The sequence below is a fragment of the Paramormyrops kingsleyae genome, chromosome 7 (assembly GCF_048594095.1).
Source record: "Paramormyrops kingsleyae isolate MSU_618 chromosome 7, PKINGS_0.4, whole genome shotgun sequence".
NCBI classification, from domain to species: Eukaryota; Metazoa; Chordata; class Actinopteri; order Osteoglossiformes; family Mormyridae; genus Paramormyrops; species Paramormyrops kingsleyae.
This window is the reverse complement of record NC_132803.1, coordinates 19,701,811-19,720,647: the sequence shown is the minus strand read 5'-3', so window position 1 is coordinate 19,720,647 and position 18,837 is coordinate 19,701,811. Positions and strand designations below refer to the sequence as shown.

General features: G+C 37.9%; 3 protein-coding genes and 1 long non-coding RNA gene across 6 annotated transcripts in view; 3 read left to right on the top strand and 1 right to left on the bottom strand.

Annotated features, from left to right (window-relative positions):
* Positions 1-4,083, top strand: part of LOC111833442 (extracellular matrix organizing protein FRAS1-like) — a 120,027-nt gene extending 115,944 nt beyond the window's left edge. The window contains exons 60-62 of the mRNA XM_023791713.2: positions 374-579; positions 1,545-1,691; positions 1,772-4,083. Coding sequence (XP_023647481.2) covers positions 374-579; positions 1,545-1,691; positions 1,772-2,329 — 911 coding nt within the window. The 3' untranslated portion in view covers positions 2,330-4,083. The remainder of the gene's footprint in view (positions 1-373; positions 580-1,544; positions 1,692-1,771) is intronic.
* LOC140592115 (uncharacterized) lies at positions 764-15,949 on the bottom strand. Its single transcript, XR_011992390.1, has 3 exons — positions 15,865-15,949; positions 1,796-1,888; positions 764-848 (listed from the first exon to the last, which is right to left on the bottom strand). It is a non-coding gene; the product is annotated as an uncharacterized lncRNA (long non-coding RNA).
* anxa3a (annexin A3a) lies at positions 6,581-13,066 on the top strand. 3 transcript variants are annotated; one of them, XM_072714457.1, is made up of 14 exons: positions 6,581-6,822; positions 7,166-7,239; positions 7,382-7,429; positions 7,528-7,615; positions 7,987-8,081; positions 8,169-8,282; positions 9,896-9,986; positions 10,080-10,159; positions 10,251-10,307; positions 10,807-10,900; positions 10,990-11,085; positions 11,822-11,880; positions 12,104-12,226; positions 12,646-13,066. In XM_072714457.1, the coding sequence occupies exons 2-14, from the start codon at positions 7,225-7,227 to the stop codon at positions 12,700-12,702; spliced, it is 1,017 nt and encodes a 338-aa protein (XP_072570558.1). In that variant the 5' UTR covers positions 6,581-6,822; positions 7,166-7,224; the 3' UTR covers positions 12,703-13,066. The 3 variants fall into 3 exon arrangements, with proteins under 3 accessions (XP_072570558.1, XP_023678985.2, XP_023678986.2); XM_023823217.2 differs by having other exon boundaries at positions 6,582-6,820; positions 7,195-7,239; XM_023823218.2 differs by lacking the exon at positions 6,581-6,822 and having other exon boundaries at positions 6,827-7,239.
* Positions 15,633-18,837, top strand: part of LOC111849774 (BMP-2-inducible protein kinase-like) — a 26,665-nt gene continuing 23,460 nt past the window's right edge. Inside the window, exon 1 of the mRNA XM_072714458.1 lies at positions 15,633-16,519. Within this exon, the coding sequence (XP_072570559.1) occupies positions 16,369-16,519 (151 nt within the window). The 5' untranslated portion in view covers positions 15,633-16,368. The remainder of the gene's footprint in view (positions 16,520-18,837) is intronic.

The following is an 18,837-nucleotide window of genomic DNA, read 5'->3' as shown; positions in this document are numbered from 1 at the left end:
TAGCAGTTATAACAGCAGAGAATATTTGATGCATTCTTTCTACAAGGGACATTAAATACTGTTTGTAATAATGTTTCATGTGATGGTACAGTTACCTAGTACATTTAAAGTTAAAGGACAGCCTAGAATTTGACTCTGCCATCACCACACAACCAGTTAATAGGATATTAGACATGCACTGTTACATACTACATATGGTAGTGTACTTCGATTTTTGCTAATGAATACTGCATAAGAGTGTTTTTTTACATTTTATTTGCTCTTTCATAGGCATTTCATAGACAGGAGTAAGTTTACAAGAATAATATGCTTAATTTAATATGTATTATTTAAATTACTTTTGAGTCATCGTGCATACCATACTTCACTACAGGCCAGACGCTATACGGCCGTGTGCTGTGGAAGCCGGAGCAGAGCTTAAACACGGCCTACAAACTGCAGCTGGAGAAGGTGTACCTCTGTACTGGGAGGAATGGCTATGTGCCCTTCTTCGACCCCACAGGAACTCTGTACAATGAAGGTCCCCAGTATGGCTGCATCCAGCCCAACAAGCACCTCAAGCATAGGTTCTTGCTCTTGGTAGGTAAAATACACCAGTGGTGCTCAACCTTTTTTTATCCAAGGACCCCCTGTGTCTAGGAAAACATTCTTTGGGCCCCCCTGCTCAGGTTGTGATATTGTTTCTGTTGCATGCGTTCTGCAATGATGACAACAATTGCTGTTTATTAATATGAACATAATTTAATTTGGTTACACTGCCAAACACTTTCATTTCTTTTGAACATGACTCAAACAAGATTTCCTTCCACTGTGTCCACCAGCACTCTTTTTCGTTCATGATATTGCTCCTAAAACAGAAGGTGAATGTCTATAAACAAATAAAAACTAAATCTAAAGCCTATATGGCAAATGGTTCTGAAATCAGAAGCCTGACAATCATACACTTAATAAGTGAAAAGATCCTCATTTTAATACAGCCCTAATTTTAACAGACACTAGAAGCAGATCGATGTAAATGGTATTGTGTCATCCTATATCTTGCTTTGAAAAAAATATTGATATACCGTAAAAAATTGATATAGGCTACCCGTCGGTCTTTGCTGAGGCTTGAGAACCACTGAAATATGACATATTGATAATGAGCTTATTGGGTGACATCATTCTTTCAGCCTTGTGGGATTGAGTCCCACCTCTGTGTGTCTGCATGTTCTCCCCCTCCTGGCTTCTTATTGGCATCTGTAAAATTACCCATAATCCCCCATAGTAAATACACGTGTCTGTGTGTATGTGCCCTGTGACAGACTGGCACTCCATTCAGGGTGGACCCTAGACCTGCTCTTTGTGCTTCCTGGGAGACAGACAACAAAATAAAGGATGGATGAAACAACAGAGGAAGTTGCTCAGACGCAGCGTAGCACGCTTCTGAAATCGGCATACTAATATTTGCATAATTATTTCTCTTACAGATGCAAAATGAGTCCCTAAAATAAGATGAAAAAACTTTAACAACTTCTTCATTCTATATTCTTTCTATGTTATGTAAGGACCGAAAACAGCCAGAAGTGTGTGACAGGTACTTTCATGATGTGCCCTTCAATGCCAAGTTTGCATCTGAATCGGCTGATTTGCAGCCCATGACAATGATGTCTGGAGTGGATGGATTCACAATGAAGGTCGATGCCCTTTACAAGGTAAGCTCACACATCATACCTCTATCTACCTATTTCTGTTGCGAAGTGGAGTAAATCTCTGGCTGTTGTGACTTTTAAAGGTGGAGACAGGGCACCAGTGGTACCTGCAAGTGATTTATGTAATCAGGCCGCAGGCTGCTTCTGGTCCAAGGATCCAGCGTTCTCTGACGAAACACCTGAAGCAGCTCCCTAGTGACCTGGTGGATGAGACAATCCATCGTTTCACCATGGATGAATCCCTCGTCTACGACAATGTAGGCGACCACATCAAGAACGGGACAAACATGAAAGCATTGAGACTGGACCGAGAAGTACCCACTTTCTATCCACAAACTGGGGCCTCGATCGGTGGTGGGGTCGTGGCCATAATACTGGTAGCCCTGGTCCTGCTAACGGTTTGCATATTATTCAAGAAGCACCGGTGGAGCAGTGAGAAGTCAACTAGATATGTATCAGAGGAGTATCCTCTCAATACCAAGGTAGAGGTGTGCCTAGAAAAGACTTTCCACAGCATGCATTGCACTGTCAGAAAGGTCAATGTAGTCAATGTGACACAGGAAGCTTCTAACCTCAAAGTCAAACAGGTCAACCTGGAGGTCAAGCTTCATGGCAACCTGGATGATGGAACTGAAGTTTGACTACAGATGGGGGAATTTTTCTATTATTTTTAAATAACAAGATGTTTGGGTATTTTTATATGATTTAAAAAATGGAAAGGAAAGATGGAGACTCTGAGGCACATTCCTACTCTGTCAGAATCCAAGGTAGCTTATACACAAGGCTGCAGACTTTATTTGAATATGAAATAATATTATTTTAAGTGATAAAACTAACAGGCTTTTTTTTTGCAGAATCAAAGTGCTGAGTGACTCTAATGAATAAATTGGTGAAATTCGCAGACATGAAGCCAGGCCGTCTAGCCAACGTTCAATTTACAGCTGAAATAAAAACGACTGAACAAATAACATGCAAGTATAAATGCAAAATAACTAAAAAGGAATCCATACTTCAGGTACTTTGAATAAAACTCCAACTTTGTTCAGCAGGATTTGATAATTTACGTTGAGATAATGAAGTAAAAAATCAAATAAAATTCCAATTATATCGTGCATATAAAATACTGTCAAGGGAGCTCATGTTCAGCTAGAAGAATGGATTATTCATACCGTTATGCATAATGTTATCCACTCTTCTAAAAGGATATTTCTGCATTTAAATCACATTGTAAAAGCCACAGTCCTGCTCTCCAACAGTTGTTATACCTAGGACAGCTACATTTTTAATTCTTGAGAAATGGAGGATGAAAATGAACCCAATCATACAAAACCCTTAGAGACAGAGATAAACTCAACCCAGAGGACTAATTTTAATTGTATTTCAAGAGAGCAAGGTCACTGATGGAACCTAGCTGTTTGGATTGGAATATGTTTGGAAGATGAGAAAACAAGCGTGGGTTTTTTTTTATTATTATATATTTTTTTTTTATGAATTTAGAAGACGCAGTTTCTCTATTCAAGACAGCATTTAGAGAAATGTTGCCAACACATTGCTCACTAGATAATCAAGCAAACCAAATAGGATATAAGTGGCCTCTGCTCTTTGTAAACATGTCGTGTTCTTGTTATCTTAAAAGGTGCTCGAGCTTCCATGCTGTTCTGGTCATTTGAGCAAATGAACTACCTCATACCTACCACCGATGTTCCCTAGCAAAGCTCTGTCCTTAGTGGTATTTTGCATTCATGGCTGCGTATTACTGTATAATTTATATTGAACATTCACGATTCGTATTTTTTTTTTTATAATTCTGTGATCAGACAGTACACGGACAATCTGTGGACACTTTTCCACTATAGCTGTCTTATTTCACTTTGCACACATTAATGTAACTTTTAGACAGTGCATAAAACTGTGTCCAAGTAAAAGCTGAAAGTCTGTGTTCTGCACTGTGTAATAAAGTTCTGTGTTGACTGTGAGAATTGCATTTATTAAATGCAAAATAATGCAATGGACTGTAACTTAAGTAACATTTTGCTGTTTTACTCTACATATTGTCTCTGCAAATATACCGTCTCCACTAATAGAAATATATCAGCTAAATCTATATCTGATTGCAAAAGCCACAGCCTCCTATACTTCTCCCCCTTTCTTGTTTTCTTGCCTTATGTATGTATTATATTTTCACTGTGTACTGTATTGTGTCGTGTACTGGTGTATCAGCAACAACAATATCATTTGTGGTAGCAGTATTGTGGTAATGGAACTGAAACTACATCATCTCAGTCTTCAGAATGTAATGTCAGAGAATTAAGTAAAGTTTCCTTCTACAACCAGCACTTTATTTTTCTTTTTCTCAGCAATTCATCTCTGACTAAAGCAGTGATTCTCAACCCAGTCCTCAGGGACCCGCACACAATCCACGTTTTTGCTCCTATCAAGAGCTGGGAGGGAGCAAAAATGTGAACTGTCTGGGGGTCCCCAAGGGCCAAGTTGAGAAACACAACTAAGGCAAGTAAATATAGTCATGCACCATAAAAAAATTACATTGCTTTAATTATGATCCCAGTTTAATGCCAGTCCTAATTAAAATACATTAAACAGATTGATAATGCTTGTGTTTAAATTTCAGCAAAATCAATAACAATAATAATCAAGCTGTACATGTGTGTATGTACTGTGTACATGCATCTCGCTTTACACAAGGCACAAGCAAGAAGGGAGGAACCATCACTGCCAACCACTGAGCCACCGTCCTGATCAGTAATGTCAAATTTAATCCTTCAATTAAGACCACAAATGAATATTAATGTCCATTATATTACAAGCTTAATATTTATTAGCACCTATATACTGTACAGTATATGCACTGCAGGGCCTCCATAATGAGCGTACTGTCAAACAGGTAAGATGTCGACTTGTGAAGAAATATTTTCCTCGTTTTCTGCATGACTGCATATTGTAATATTTAATATCCTGAAACCTTATCTTTAACTATTCCATTAGACACTAATGTGTGTATTATTTCTTTCTACCCTCTGATTCACCATTATCTCAGATAAACTTATTACAAGAACCTGATTTCACTGACCTTTGATTTGGTTTGGTTTAGTTTGGGTTTTACCAGACAGTGGGGTTAACTGGGGTGAGAGATCACTGCAAATTCCTTCTTGGACTTCTTTCAAATTCCCAATTTTGCTTTGTTAGAGATTTTGGCAGGAAGTCCGATCCCAGGATCATTCCACAGTACAATCGCATATATACTCTACTTACAAAACACTGCTGTTCACTGGAGTCCCAGAGACTTATACAGTATATGGCTGAGGGCTCCCAAACCTGCATGCTGACATTTTCATTGTTATTGAGAAACAGCTGGCCCAAGTCAATGTACAGTATTCAAACACTTACTTCAGAATAAAAATGTGATACATTTCTCCATCCTGAGGATCACACTTACTTAGCTTATGTCATGACACAGTGCTTACAGGCTAATAGGATTTATCTTGGGGGGGCGGGGGGGTGCAGTGCATATTGTGACATCATAATGGGCACACATGCAATAGTCACATCGTGGAACAATGCAATATCAGAATAACAGTATTTAGGGTACAGTGATAGAATGATTTTGTCTGATATAAGAGCACTGAGTCTTCAGTAGGTATATCTCATCCTCCCGTTCTGCATGCGCAGTAAATTGGCCTCAGTAATGCATCGATCCATCTAACCCATAAAACATAAAACAAGACTCTGACTGAGAGACAACTGAGCCCTGTGCTGTAAGAGCAAAGACAATGACTGAACCACAAGCAGTGCTCAGTGCTCAGTGCTCTGCTGAAATAAGGACGGGCTGATCCTGCCGCCAGTGCAGAGCTGGCTCAGGTTTCCTGATTAGTAAATGAGCGACAGATGTAACACCTTATACAGAAAAAAAAAAAAATGAGAGACAACTGTTTTCTCAAATGTTCTCAAATTTGTTACTCTAATGCACAAAAATGCCTTTTACATATATTCATATATTCAAAAACAGTTGCATTTAGTGGAGACAGATAAATTGGGCGTGCCATATTACACAACACTAATCTGAAATGATCCTGTACAATTCTGTCAGACTAATGCATCTCATGGGATACACCCACCAGAAGAATGCAGAGCTTCTGTTCTAGTAGGAGGCACTAGGCCCCACCTAGGACATGACCCAGGGGACTGCAGGAAACCAGTCTTAATTAAATTAAAAAAACACATAAGGATGTCTAATCAATATAGATACTTTGGAAACTGACAAAAGCATCATAAAATCACACATATCTAGCAGGCAGAAAGGTGTCTGTGGCTAATACTGTTACCTCACATTTCAAGGGTAATCTATATGGTGTTTACATGTTCTCAACAAGTCTTCTGCATCCCCCCTATGGTCTACAGTAGACAGTCAGATGAACTGGCAAACTGACATCTGTAAATTGCCCATTGTGTACATGTCATGTGATGGATGGACATCCAATCAAGAGTTTTCCACTGCACAGTGCTACAGTACCTACAAAAGGCTCCCTAGATTATCTGACCTATAATATTGTACTGGATAAGGGGTTGGAAGATGAAAGGAGTATTCATAGCTAATGTGCTTAATGCTAATAGCAATACATAACTGTAGGCAAATATGAATATATATTTTTCAAAATCTTGAATCTTTCAACATGAAAATCAACTTGAGGGAATCAATCAGGGTATCAGGGTAACTACAGCTTTGCAGGTTCATATAGTATGTTTTCGTATTTATTTAGTACAATCATCAGGAAGCAGACTAAATGTGAAGGAAATACAAAACCCACAGTAGGCTACTCTCCCGGGAATAATATATCATACAGCCACACCCACAACGATCACGTAACGAATGAAACTTAACGATCACATAAAAAAGGCTGAAAAATCCACTTTCAGCTGTTTATTTCGTTACTTTCCAGGCGTATGCCATCTGCTGACGGGCGTAGGTTTTAATCGCACCTTTTCTACGTTTATTTTATTTATTTATTTATTTTTGGGAGGAAGTTTCGACCTCATTTCCCCTTGAAAAATACTTTCGCAACTCAGACTTCAGCATAGAGGTGTGGCTCAAACTGCCTGTTGTACTTTGTGTGCAAGTAAGTGCGAGTTTGTGTACAAAATTATGTATTAGGCTACAGTATATCTATGATACATTTTATCTTTGTCCTAGCAGCTTCATGTGTTACGCTTTGACAGTAAATTCCAACGATTTTCTACCTTATTTGTATTTTGTAAAGGTACTTTACCTGTACTGACGGAAACTAAACAGTTTTGGATTGTTTTTTACTATTAATGTGATTTTTAAACACATTTTCTAGATCCAGAAGGGGATACTTTTATTCGATTTACAGTATCTCGTGTGTAGTTTTCGCTGATGTAAATATATTTCTCGTATAACCTTATACTGGAGCTCTTACTTAATCTGGTGTATTCTTGTGGGTGGGTGGATATTTGGTTTGTTTCCTTAAAGGCTAGATAAACTTTATTCAGATCCTTCGGAATGGCGTCTACATGGGTAATGTATACTTAAAATTTCTTATCATCAATTATTTCAAAATGATGGGAAAGAAACATACACATAGAGAAACGTATACATGCGATATGCAAAATGTTTGCTTTATTTTGAGATTTAAGTGAAAACAGCCTTTGAATTTCAGAATGACTTGGACCTGCTCCTTGATTCCCCTACCAAACCAGCAGCTACAGTAGGGATGCTTTTATTTTGTCATGCATTGGACTGTAAGCCTGTGAGCTCCTCCTAATTTTCACAGACGAGTTGATTATCTACTATTTTTTCCCCTAGTCTGCACAACGAGGGACTATTATAGACAAGACTAACTTTAATGCAAGTGAAGATGCTGCAGCTCTGAGGAAAGCTATTGAGGGTCTTGGTAAGGATGTTTTCTGATACAGGGAGTTATTTTAATATTCATTTAAATACCTTTTTTTCTGCTCTTTGTTACTATTTCTTAAACTGAGATACAACTCTCAGCTCTTTTTATTTCCAGATTGCAAGCCAATCTGTACTGGAAAATATTTAGATATTTCTAGGGAAATATAATGGTACAAAAAATGTTGTAAAACAGTAATATGTGGGTTCAGACTTATTGACAATTTATTATCTGTTGCAAAAGTAATCTGTTAAAATGAAGCAATGAAACAAATGAAATTACTTAAAGCAATAGTTCAGGGTTGAGTATGGTTCATGCTTAAGGTACTCCAGGCGTTTTGAAACCAATTCATGTTTCTATTTTTTCTTCAGGTACAGATGAAAAGACCATAATTACTATTTTAACAGGAAGGACAAATAAGCAGCGTCAGCTGATATGTGCAGCATATCATCAAGCGACTGGGAGGGTGAAGTTGCTTTTTGTTCAATCTTTCAATTATACTGAAAGCAGTTTAGAGTGTTAGAATAACGGGCGCCTGCCATATTCACTGTAGACCCTCAAAGAGGACCTGAAAGGAGACACCCATGGGGACTTCGAAGACCTGCTAGTGGCACTTATCACACCGGCAAATGTGTTTGATAGTCAGGAGGTAATCCAGGCCATGAAAGTAAGTGGGTTTCTAAATTTACAAAAAAAATTTGTATAATTGTTAAAGTGCAGCATTGTGTAGGTGGAAATGAGGGTGACGATCCATTGGCAGCTCCGTGACAAAAGGGGTTTCTTAACTAAAAACAGAACATACAGGGAAAGGCATGAAAAAGGACCACGAGGGGTCAAAAAACTACAAGAATCCTAAAGTAACATAACAAGGAAACAGGGTAACACAAGGAGCAGGACTATAAAACAAGCAGCATCTCCAACACACAGCCACATAAATACACAGTAACTAGCAACACAATGACTGAGTAAAGATCTGAACTGGGGCAGGCACCTAAATACGAAAGGCAACTGGGATAATGAGAGGGGCGAGGTGAGGAACATCAGACAATCAACCAATCATGCAGGACACAGGGCGCAGGACAATGAGCAACAGTTGGAACAATTAACAAGCACTGAACCTGGAAACCACAAACTGGGAATATACTAAGATAATAACAAGGAACAAAAGTACAAACAGGGCTAGAAGAGAACAGGGCGGTATTTTTCATACGTCGCTTAAATCATCCGAGATCAGATGCCTACACAGCAGTCCAAAGACCAAGGCAAACACACTAGGGAATTATGCACACTGGGGCTGAAGGGCAAGCGACGGGGAGGAAGGCAGGATGGCCAACAACAGCTGCTGGCCAAACAGGGAGGAAACACGAAAGGCAGGATCGGACGTGCGCTTCTCTGACATCAATGTATTCTTTAATCCAGAAGCAAAAGTGAATACATATGCATTGATTTATTTAGAAGATGCCTATATCCAAAGTGACATACTATAGAAAAGGTTGGGCCAGCCCATTGCTGGAGTAGTGTGGGTTAGGGGCATTGCTCAGGAGCCAGATCACTCTGCCGACCACAGGATGTACCTGTATATCAACAAACACACACAGACAGCCAGACATTTCATGTATTCATATCGTTAAGGGGATTCTCTATTCATGTCTAAGGGCATAACCCAAATCCCAACAATGACAACCGTAACCCCTACCCAGCCCTAACCTTGAGGTTATAAAATTGAGGTTATCCTTGCGGGGACAGAAACCTGTTCCTGCAAGGTAAAAAGTTACTGGTTTTTATCACATTTTGGGGAAATCTGGTCCCCACATTGTAATAATTACAAAAACAGACACAAATACACACACATACGTTTGTATTGCTTTAGTAAGAAGTTGCTTATTTTTCATATTTACTTCTGTATCCTGGGAAAATGTATGCATGTCAAAAAGTCTGCAGTGTGAGTGCCGCCTGGTGGGTAGCAGCCTTGAGCTGCATGTGGCGATGGGGTACATTCTGCCGGGGTCTCTGCTTTCCTCCCCCTCCCCAAGAGCGTTCACTGTGGACGCATTGGTGTCTCTGAATTGCCCATAATGTATGTGCAAGGTCCAAGGTGTCCCTGCCTCGTGCCGGTGTTTCCTTTGACAGGCTCAATGCTCACACCAATTCTGTATTAGATAAGCGGCTGTGGAAAGTGGTTGTTTCCTGTCATCCTTGCCATTATATTTAGGTGGCAGTAAGAGCAAGAAGAGCTGGGCTGGGTGGTGAAGTGACTTCTGATTTATTTCTGTGTAACAGGGACTTGGGACGACTGATAATACTTTAATAGAAATCTTTGCTTCAAGAACCACCCAACAAGTAAAGACCCTCTCAGATGCATATTTGGCAGGTTTGCATTCTTGTTCATTCAGTTTAACTTTATTGTTATCCAGTAACCAACCAGTCAAAGCCATTACCTCTTATATTTCTTGTTCCTAAACAGAAACGGGGAAGAAAGTAACACTTGACCTCAAGACGGAAGTCTCCGGGGATTACGGCCAGGCACTTCTCACTTTGGCTGAGGTGCGTTTTGGTGGTATTTTGTGAGACAGTTTTAGGTGTTTTTAACCATTGATCTGTAATGTGCAGAGGTTATTATTTTTTATTATTATAGGCGACAAGGGAGGACAGCGCTGCTGTAGATATGGGAAAAGCCAGACAGGAAGCCAAGGTACAGCGGGTGTGCTGATTATCTGCTACTTCCTGTTACACCTCTTTATTTGTAGGCACTGTAACATTTTTCCTTTTTTAATGTCCTTCTTGTTTTAGATGTGAATCACGTTAATCTTTTTTTTCCATTCACTGAACCTTTTCTGACATATCCAAAGGAAACCAAGTTATATACATCTTGAATGGAAAACTGGCTTTTTATTTTCCAAGCCATTTCAGTAGCTTACACGATCTATATCAGTTTTAGCTTGAGATCCGTTGAGAGCTAAGTATATGCAGTCTGCAAATTGTCACCATTCCTGGCATGGGAACACCATGCTAAAATATGTATTCCTCGTTGTATCAAATATTTAATTAATCTATTAAATATATTCATAATACCACTTTTATCGAGTAAGAGGGTTGCCAGAATTTCCTGTTAGTAACCCAGGTGTGGTTTTTGGATGAATAGACAGTATGATTACAGGACTGTGTGCATTTCTTTTCTTTTAACACAACAGGTTCTGTATGAGGCGGGAGAGAAGAGATGGGGAACAGATGAAAACAAATTTATCGATATTTTGTGCCACCGAAGCTTAGCTCAACTGAGGCAAGGTGAGCCGTCTGCCCTCACCACACGTTTAAGTCTTGTCTTCATCTTTTTGTTTTTTCGGATGTTTCTAAAAATCTCTCCTGCGTTTTAGTTTTGATTGAATATAAGAACATCAGTGGAAAGACACTGCAGGAGAGCATCGAAAGTGAAATGTCTGGGCATTTAGAGGATCTGCTGGTGGCCATAGGTATTTATTTAACAATTGTGACAAAATTCACATTTTTGCATGCATGTACAGTAGTGAGCATTGTCTGGATATACTTGAAGAACCATGTAGATCATCGTACCCTTTATATAGTTGATATAGTTGAATTACAATGCGTGCTTTTATATAACAGAAAGCTTTAATGGTTAATATACAGTACTATGCAAAAGTCCTAGGTCCTATCTTTAAATGATCTTCATTTTGGTGTAAAACTATGATATTATGTCTGTCAAAGTGTGTCAGCTTAGCCATTTTAAAACCACTCCTAAAGTTACCCTGGAATTTGCAGCCACCACACAAAATAAAACTTATTTTTTGACTTGACTACTACCCCAGCCTTGTTTGGGTAATCAATACCTTATTGAGTTGATTATCTAATTAAGTTAAGTGAGTTGGTGGTGAAATTTAACAAATACATGGAAGGCTGGGGTGCCCCTGAGGAGAGGCTTGGGAACTGAAGCGGTTTCTGTGTTTATCTAGCCGTCCAACAAGATATAAGTAACTTTTTGGAGAACAGAAGAAATGCAGGTTACTTTTCACTGTGTTATTGTTAATTTTGTTAATTTAGCTTTTTTCTGAGCAAATACACATATGCTACCCAGAGAAGAAGCCGTGAACATTTTCTTTGATTGTGCAAGACTTTTGCAGAGTACTGTATGTCATCACTGTAATGTGTTCAGAGTAATATCTGATTGATTGTGAATTTTTCTGGTTGCAGTGAAATGTGTGAAAAGTGTACCAGCCTACATGGCTGAAAGACTCCACACATGCATGAAGGTGGGTAGGTTAGTGCAGCATTCTGCAATCAACCTTTTAAATTTGCCCATTCCAGTGGGTGCCATTTACAGCGCACATAACAGATGATACAATGCTCCTTTCAGCCTATGTTGTATGAGGTATTATTGCTACATCCTGTCACATGATCAGGTGTTTCTGGAGTCTTGGGGATCGTCTATACAGATTGCTGACGCACTGGCATTAATTTACTGGTGTTCTGTAGGGTCTTGGGACAGCTGACTCTACTTTGAGGAGAATTATGGTCAGTCGCTCTGAGATTGACATGCTGGACATCAAGGCTGAGTTCAAAAAAATGTATGGCTACTCACTGCACTCTGCTTTAGAGGTATGTCTTCATAAGTCATGGCTTGCTAATACAATCTGAATTCTGGTCACGGATATTCCCCCAGAAAATCAGAGTCGTATTAATGTGTATAATATATCAGACTAGTACAGTATTACAACACAGCTCTGCTATAAATCATAGAATAATCTAATAAACAATCTTCACTATGATTTGAAACAGATTATGCAGCCCTCTATTTAAAATAATTTGATTAAACATTTCCTTTTGAATGGGAAATGGCCTGGTGTGGCTTGCCAATTAAAAACAGACTACAGCTAATCTTGTTATCAAGTTAAATCTATAAGCACAAATATCAAAATCACATGTTTTAATTATTCTGTTTCATTTGTGTTAGTGCGGGTATTTAGGAATTAGTGGGATGGATATATAATTTTTCACTTCTTTTCCTTGAATTTCAGTCTGAAACTTCTGGGGAATATCGCAAAACTCTGCTGAAGATCTGTGGTGGAGAGTAACTGTGAAGCATGATGAAAATTCTGGGCGGTTTTCATCGAGCTACTAACTTAAGAGTAGAAACAATAACAAAGTATTTAAACAGCTGTTGTTTTATTAACTATTCACTAAAAAGTGTGCATACATGTGTCTATTTTTAGGTATATATACCAAACTTTTAAAATGGAAAATTTCATTATATATGAATTTATAATATTCTTTATTAACTGAATTGAATTTATAACCGTATTGAACAACACACAATGTATTGCTATGTAAAGGAATATGACTGTTATTTTTTAATCCAGCAGATGGCAGTAAAAATAAAATGAAGGAAATTCATGAAAATATTTTTCTTGGAAAATAAAATTGTGAAAAAAATCCTCATTAACGTGTGTGTTAATATGCATGAAAAAATTACTTATACATAATGGAATGTTAAACTATGTACAAAAGACTACAGTACATGCATGAATAAAATGTATGTGAAAAATCACATGAATTTTGTTGAAATCCCATATATTTTCCATTAGCTGTGAAAAATAGTATCAGTGGCAAATAAGAAAAATGTATACATACACCTAGACAGGCCCAGTCCATGCTCCCGGTGAATAATTTCTCCTGATATTCCCAGATTCTGAACAATATCTTGGTATCCTCTGCCTCACCATATACGTACTTACAGAGATTTCAAATGTGTTCATGTAATCAGTTTTACTGAGCACAATGTATATGAACTTGAACTTAACTGAACTTCACTTCTTTAAAATGATAAATTAATGATTAATCTTGAACTAAGTTAATTTTTGTACATTTTCATGCACCCCGGTTGCTCAGAGGAGGATGGGATCCCCTTCTGAGTCTAGGTTCCTCTCAAGCTTTCTTCCTGCTAGAGGGAGTTTTTCCTTGCCACTGTCACCTCAGGCTTGCTTGTTGGGGGTTCAGGCCGGTTATATGTAAAGTGCTTTGTGACAATGACTGTTGTTAAAAGCGCTATATAAATAAAATTGAATTGAATTAAATGTGCAGTGGAATTCATGGTTGCCTAGCCCCAGAATGAAAAAGGGACATAATAAACAAGACATAAAAAAGATATACAAGCATTAGACACTGCATAATAATTATTTCAATATCTATGGTGGGCAAAACTGGCAGCAAGTGGAGATTGCAAGACGTCAGAAATAAGTATTTGCATAAGGACGTGTGTGTGTCAAGTGGGCAGTTGAGAAAGTCCTCCAGGTTGGCCTGCTTGTTAATGCTGATCAGGCCTACTGCAGCTGAATTGTCTGCAAACCTGAACACGGTATTGGAGTCAAAAGTACTTACGGGCGTTAGTTATGTTTAGATTTATAAGCAGTATGTAAAGTGATGTCTAAACTGTTGAAGTACACACAGATGTATGATGTAGAATAAGGTGGCAGGTTAATTTACCTGAAATATGCAAGTATGTACTGCTCAAATTATTGATTACGAAAAAGATTTTTTTTACGTTTTACTGTGCTTGTTGTTTTGAAGTGTGACCTTACAGTCCTCTTTCATTCACATCCTTGAAAAGCACCAAAATTCAACAAAATGTATTTTTCTCACGGTATATTGATTTGAACATACACAAATATATTCCTTGTAAGAAGCAATGGGAATACAGAAATGGCTGGCATCAGTTAACATGATAAGTGGCACAAAATGACTTTTATACTGTACAAATATAAGCCACTTTCCCGCACTGCAACCCAGAACTTTCCTAGACATTACCCAGAGGGGCTGTATGGTGAATGCAAATGTCCGAATCAGTCATACCGGCCAGTAAACAGACATCAAGAAGACCTGGTTTCCAAGGGGAGAAGATTGTGTTGAAGAAGTTGTAATGTTTACTGTAAAATAGGATGCTGTGATTGTCTTGGTTTGGGTTTGGATTGATTCCAGCAATAATGGGAAGACAATGACATTGACATGTGCTGTTCCCCAGCCTTGAGCCCAGTGCTGCTTGCTATACTGTAGGCTCCAGCCCCCAACCCCCCCCCAAGAAAGATGGATGTGAATAGAATATATGTATGACATTTACAGTATAACACAATAATAATGTGCATCTTGCTCTGAAACAAAATCACTCAGAACAGCAAGGACAACTGAATATCCCAACATTAATTAAACTTGACAGTGTAACACAGCACACCCTGAAAGCTAAACAGATCTTCATCAACCCCTATACAGTCACAAGAAAATTAATCTTCAAAGCACATTATGGTTTTCTGGAAGTGACCAATCATGCAAGCCCTTGTAAGGTCTTACAGTGTCGATTTTAATTAGTCTGATGATATACATCCATAATGTATTAATAAAGACAAAGGCTAATAATTTCTGCAAGCATACCAACTACACTGAGAACTACCTGAATGTATGGCTGAAAATAGAAATATGACTGTAAACATAGTCTTGCATTTTATAAAGTATCAATACTTAATTTAAGTGACATGATTTACTGCAAATCTATGACAAGTCTGTCGTTTACAATAATTTAGTGGTTAAACTACAATAATAATAATAATTGTTATTATTATCATCATCATCATCATTATTATTATTATTAGAACAATAACAACAATAATAATTAATGTTTTAAATAATGATTATTAATGACTACTAATTGTGATAACAGAGCAAATGCCCAGAAAACAGTATAACATAACACAAGAATGAAGTGAACTTTGCACGTGTACAACCAACAAAGGGCAAATGGTTCTCCTACTAAGCACTTCAGCATGCCTCTGCTGGTTGTATTGGTTTCTCCATTTAGAAATCTTTAATTGCGAAACACGTGGAATAATTGGAATGAATTAATATTTTCATAAATCTGTATCTTTTAATCACATAGATGCCTTCGGGGCAAACCTTGTACAGAGGGTTCCGTGATCCCCTATTTGAAACGCGACAAAAATGGTTTGATAGTAAACGCAGCACCTGTAGTGCTGGGAAAAGAAAGAAAATCTATGCGATGTCAGACCTGCATGAAAGTGGAAGGGGGGGACCAGAGCAGTGGCACTTTCAGTACGAGAGACTTTGCCCCACAACATGCGAACTCAATGATATGTGAAAGTAAATAAATAGTCTATTATAAACGGTAATAAATAACTTTAGCTGACAGGGCATGGTATTCATTCTCGAAGGGTTTTAAAAAGGGGGTTCACCTTCTAGTTGTACTGGGTTGTCCTCCACGCGTTGACTGGCACCATAACTAAACATTACATTGTGTTTCTGTTATGTCGAAGCTGCTCGTTAGTCTGATCAGTTACGTGGCTATCCATTGACCTTTTAAAATCGTTTCCGTAGGATATAACGATAATTAAATGCAGGGTCTTTTTAAACAGTAAATGAAACAGGCGGTGATTTTAGGAGCTGTAGTTTCAGTCTGAGGACGGAGGAACCAAACGCAATCGTAATGATCTGCTAGCATGTTACTGCACACGGATCTAAATTGATTATCGTCGGGTATAAACGGCTTGTAGTCCAGGTTAGATATTGACCTGTACGTCTTAACACCGCGGTTGTTAATTTACGCCACTGAGACAGCAGTTAATTACTTTGCTGCAATTTACCTTGGATCGTGACGGAAGTGTGTATGGACAGATAGGGAAAGTCAGCGGCTGTTAAAACAAGCTTTACATTGAAAAGCTTATATTAGCCTATTAATAATGAGGAAATTTTCTCGTATACCTAAACTGGAAAGCGATGGGCATGGTGCTGGATGCACATCGGGATTTGGTTCTGGACTGGGCAGCTATATTGGGAAAGTCTTTGCTGTCGGACGATACCAGGTCACGGTGGAAAAACTTATCGCAGAAGGTATTGTATTGATGTCGAATTACCTAAACATTTTCCTGTTAATAATTTTAATGTTATGTGGGGTATTTTTATGGTGAATCGGGAAATGCAATTACTCCAAAGGAGGAGCGCATCATTGGGACTCCGTATAAATAATTTCTTTTATCATAGTTATGGCTTCACATACGCATTTTCTATTTAAGTAGGCATACAGTTAGACCCCAGATGTGTGTTTCAAGGTATTATCAAAAAAAAACAAAACAAAACAAGAAAAAAAAAATTGATGTCTCAATACTTTTGGGAAATCCCATGGAATGTTCTGTAGTATATATAACATTTTATCAATTGTGCAATAACAAAGTGGTCTACTATTAGGATGAGAGGATATCATTGCCATGAACAGGAAAATCAGTGTTTTGCAGGACTTATACACAGGATTTATAATGACAGCTACTGTACAATAACAGATGAAGTACAACTAGATTTAATGTTTTAACTTTGCAGTCATTTTCATTTGGCATATTTTATGTATTAGGATCAGGGGTAGTAATGGTCTCCTTGCTATATGTAAGGTTATGAGGCAATGGTGTTTTCATCTTATTGGTGTCCGAAAACAAAATTGTGCCCAAATTTAAGCAGAACACAAAATTTTGTTTTCAAGTGAAAGTGGAAGTAAGAGTAATTAAGCAGCTGTACAGATAAGGGATTTCACTTGTTTAGCTGATACTCGTCAGCAACTTTAACTTTCTGTTCCTTGGAACAATAATCATAGAAGCAGGTGCTGAGGTAATGACTATTTTATTTCTACTCTAAAATATGGCTTGTGATTGTGAAGGAGAAATGTTGTCTTTGTACACAATAAACAGTATTGTTTTACTACTGTGCAGAGTTATCTGAGGATACATGTTTGAAATACTACCATAATAATGCTACAGTAAACCATTCAAAGCTGAAACTGAGAATAATAATCTTATTAGCTTTTGAAGGGGTTCTTATTGCATAATGTTATAGTTTATTCTAGTTTAATGTTTGGAGATGAAAAAGTATTATATAGCTCTGGGAAAACAATAATTTGGCCTTCTGAGAACCATGAATTCTGTCACCATCGTGATCCATCATGGCATTAGTTCATGACCTATACTGTTTACAATTATGAGCTAAAATTTGCATGCTCTGTTGTTTGTCGATTTACTAAATTATTTGGAGTACTTCTAAAGTAAGGTGATCTTTCAACCGTCCTAATATAAATATGTTAAGAATAGTAGTTTTCAGGGATTTACCTGAAGACTGTTGCAACTTTATTGGGCATTGTGACCAAAATGTTAGCTTGACAAGTAGCATATCTTGCTCTGTGATCCATTCACTGCTTTCATGTTTAGACTGAATGCTCTTAGTTTTGCATTTTGTCCTTGATTTGAATCTCATTAGTTTTTTCTATGTTTGTAAGTACTGTATTGCATATCTCCTATTCCAGTGCTACTAGTCATTTGCTGGAAGCTCAGTCAAGCTGCACTTACATCTCTGCTACATATTGCTCCTTGACAGTTTTATGCTTGTTTGTGTCTTTGGATAAAAACATTTGCCAAATAAATATAATGTAATGTGAACTTAAATTTTTGGTTAAATAATTACTGATGTAGAGTTTTTTTTTTTATTCAGATGGTTTTTTTTTGGATGTCTTATTCGTGAGTTATGTGAGAGTTTCATGTAGAAATGCTGATAGAGTCCTTTGCCATCCCTGGATCTGGGGTAGCTCAGTAAGTGGTTTTAGTGGCCTTATACCTCAATTTTGCTCTTGCAAGCCTCTCTCCATAGTGTAAGATCCCTTTGGACTGGTGCCCAGTACGAGGAGTGCCTTACTTATTTAACAGCGTAGCATCTGGATCAATGTTACTCTATAGATAAACGGCTGCTAATAATGGAGGGCAGAATTTCAGCGTGTGAGGATTCAGTCCGTCACCTGGTGATGGATACATCAGAGATTTACTGAGGGTGGGAAATAAAACAGGAGCATGTGATTGGAACATGTGACAGATGGGATGCATCAGTACGAATCGGCCCACTTACGCGACTCCCACCTCTATCTCTCTGAACTGGTAAAATAAGATAATGCTGAACTGTACACACTTCAGCATTATGCATCGTAAATCATGGAATGTGGCAGTAAGCAAAACCAGTATAGTCATTACAATACACTCATGTTATCAATATTTAAATAATAATATAATTGTGCCTCCTTGACATTAAAGTAAAAAATTGAACTGTGATAATTTTCTGTTAACTGATCTTCAGCAAGGTGAGATGTCATTTGATAACCGGAATATCACAGACCTTTCAGC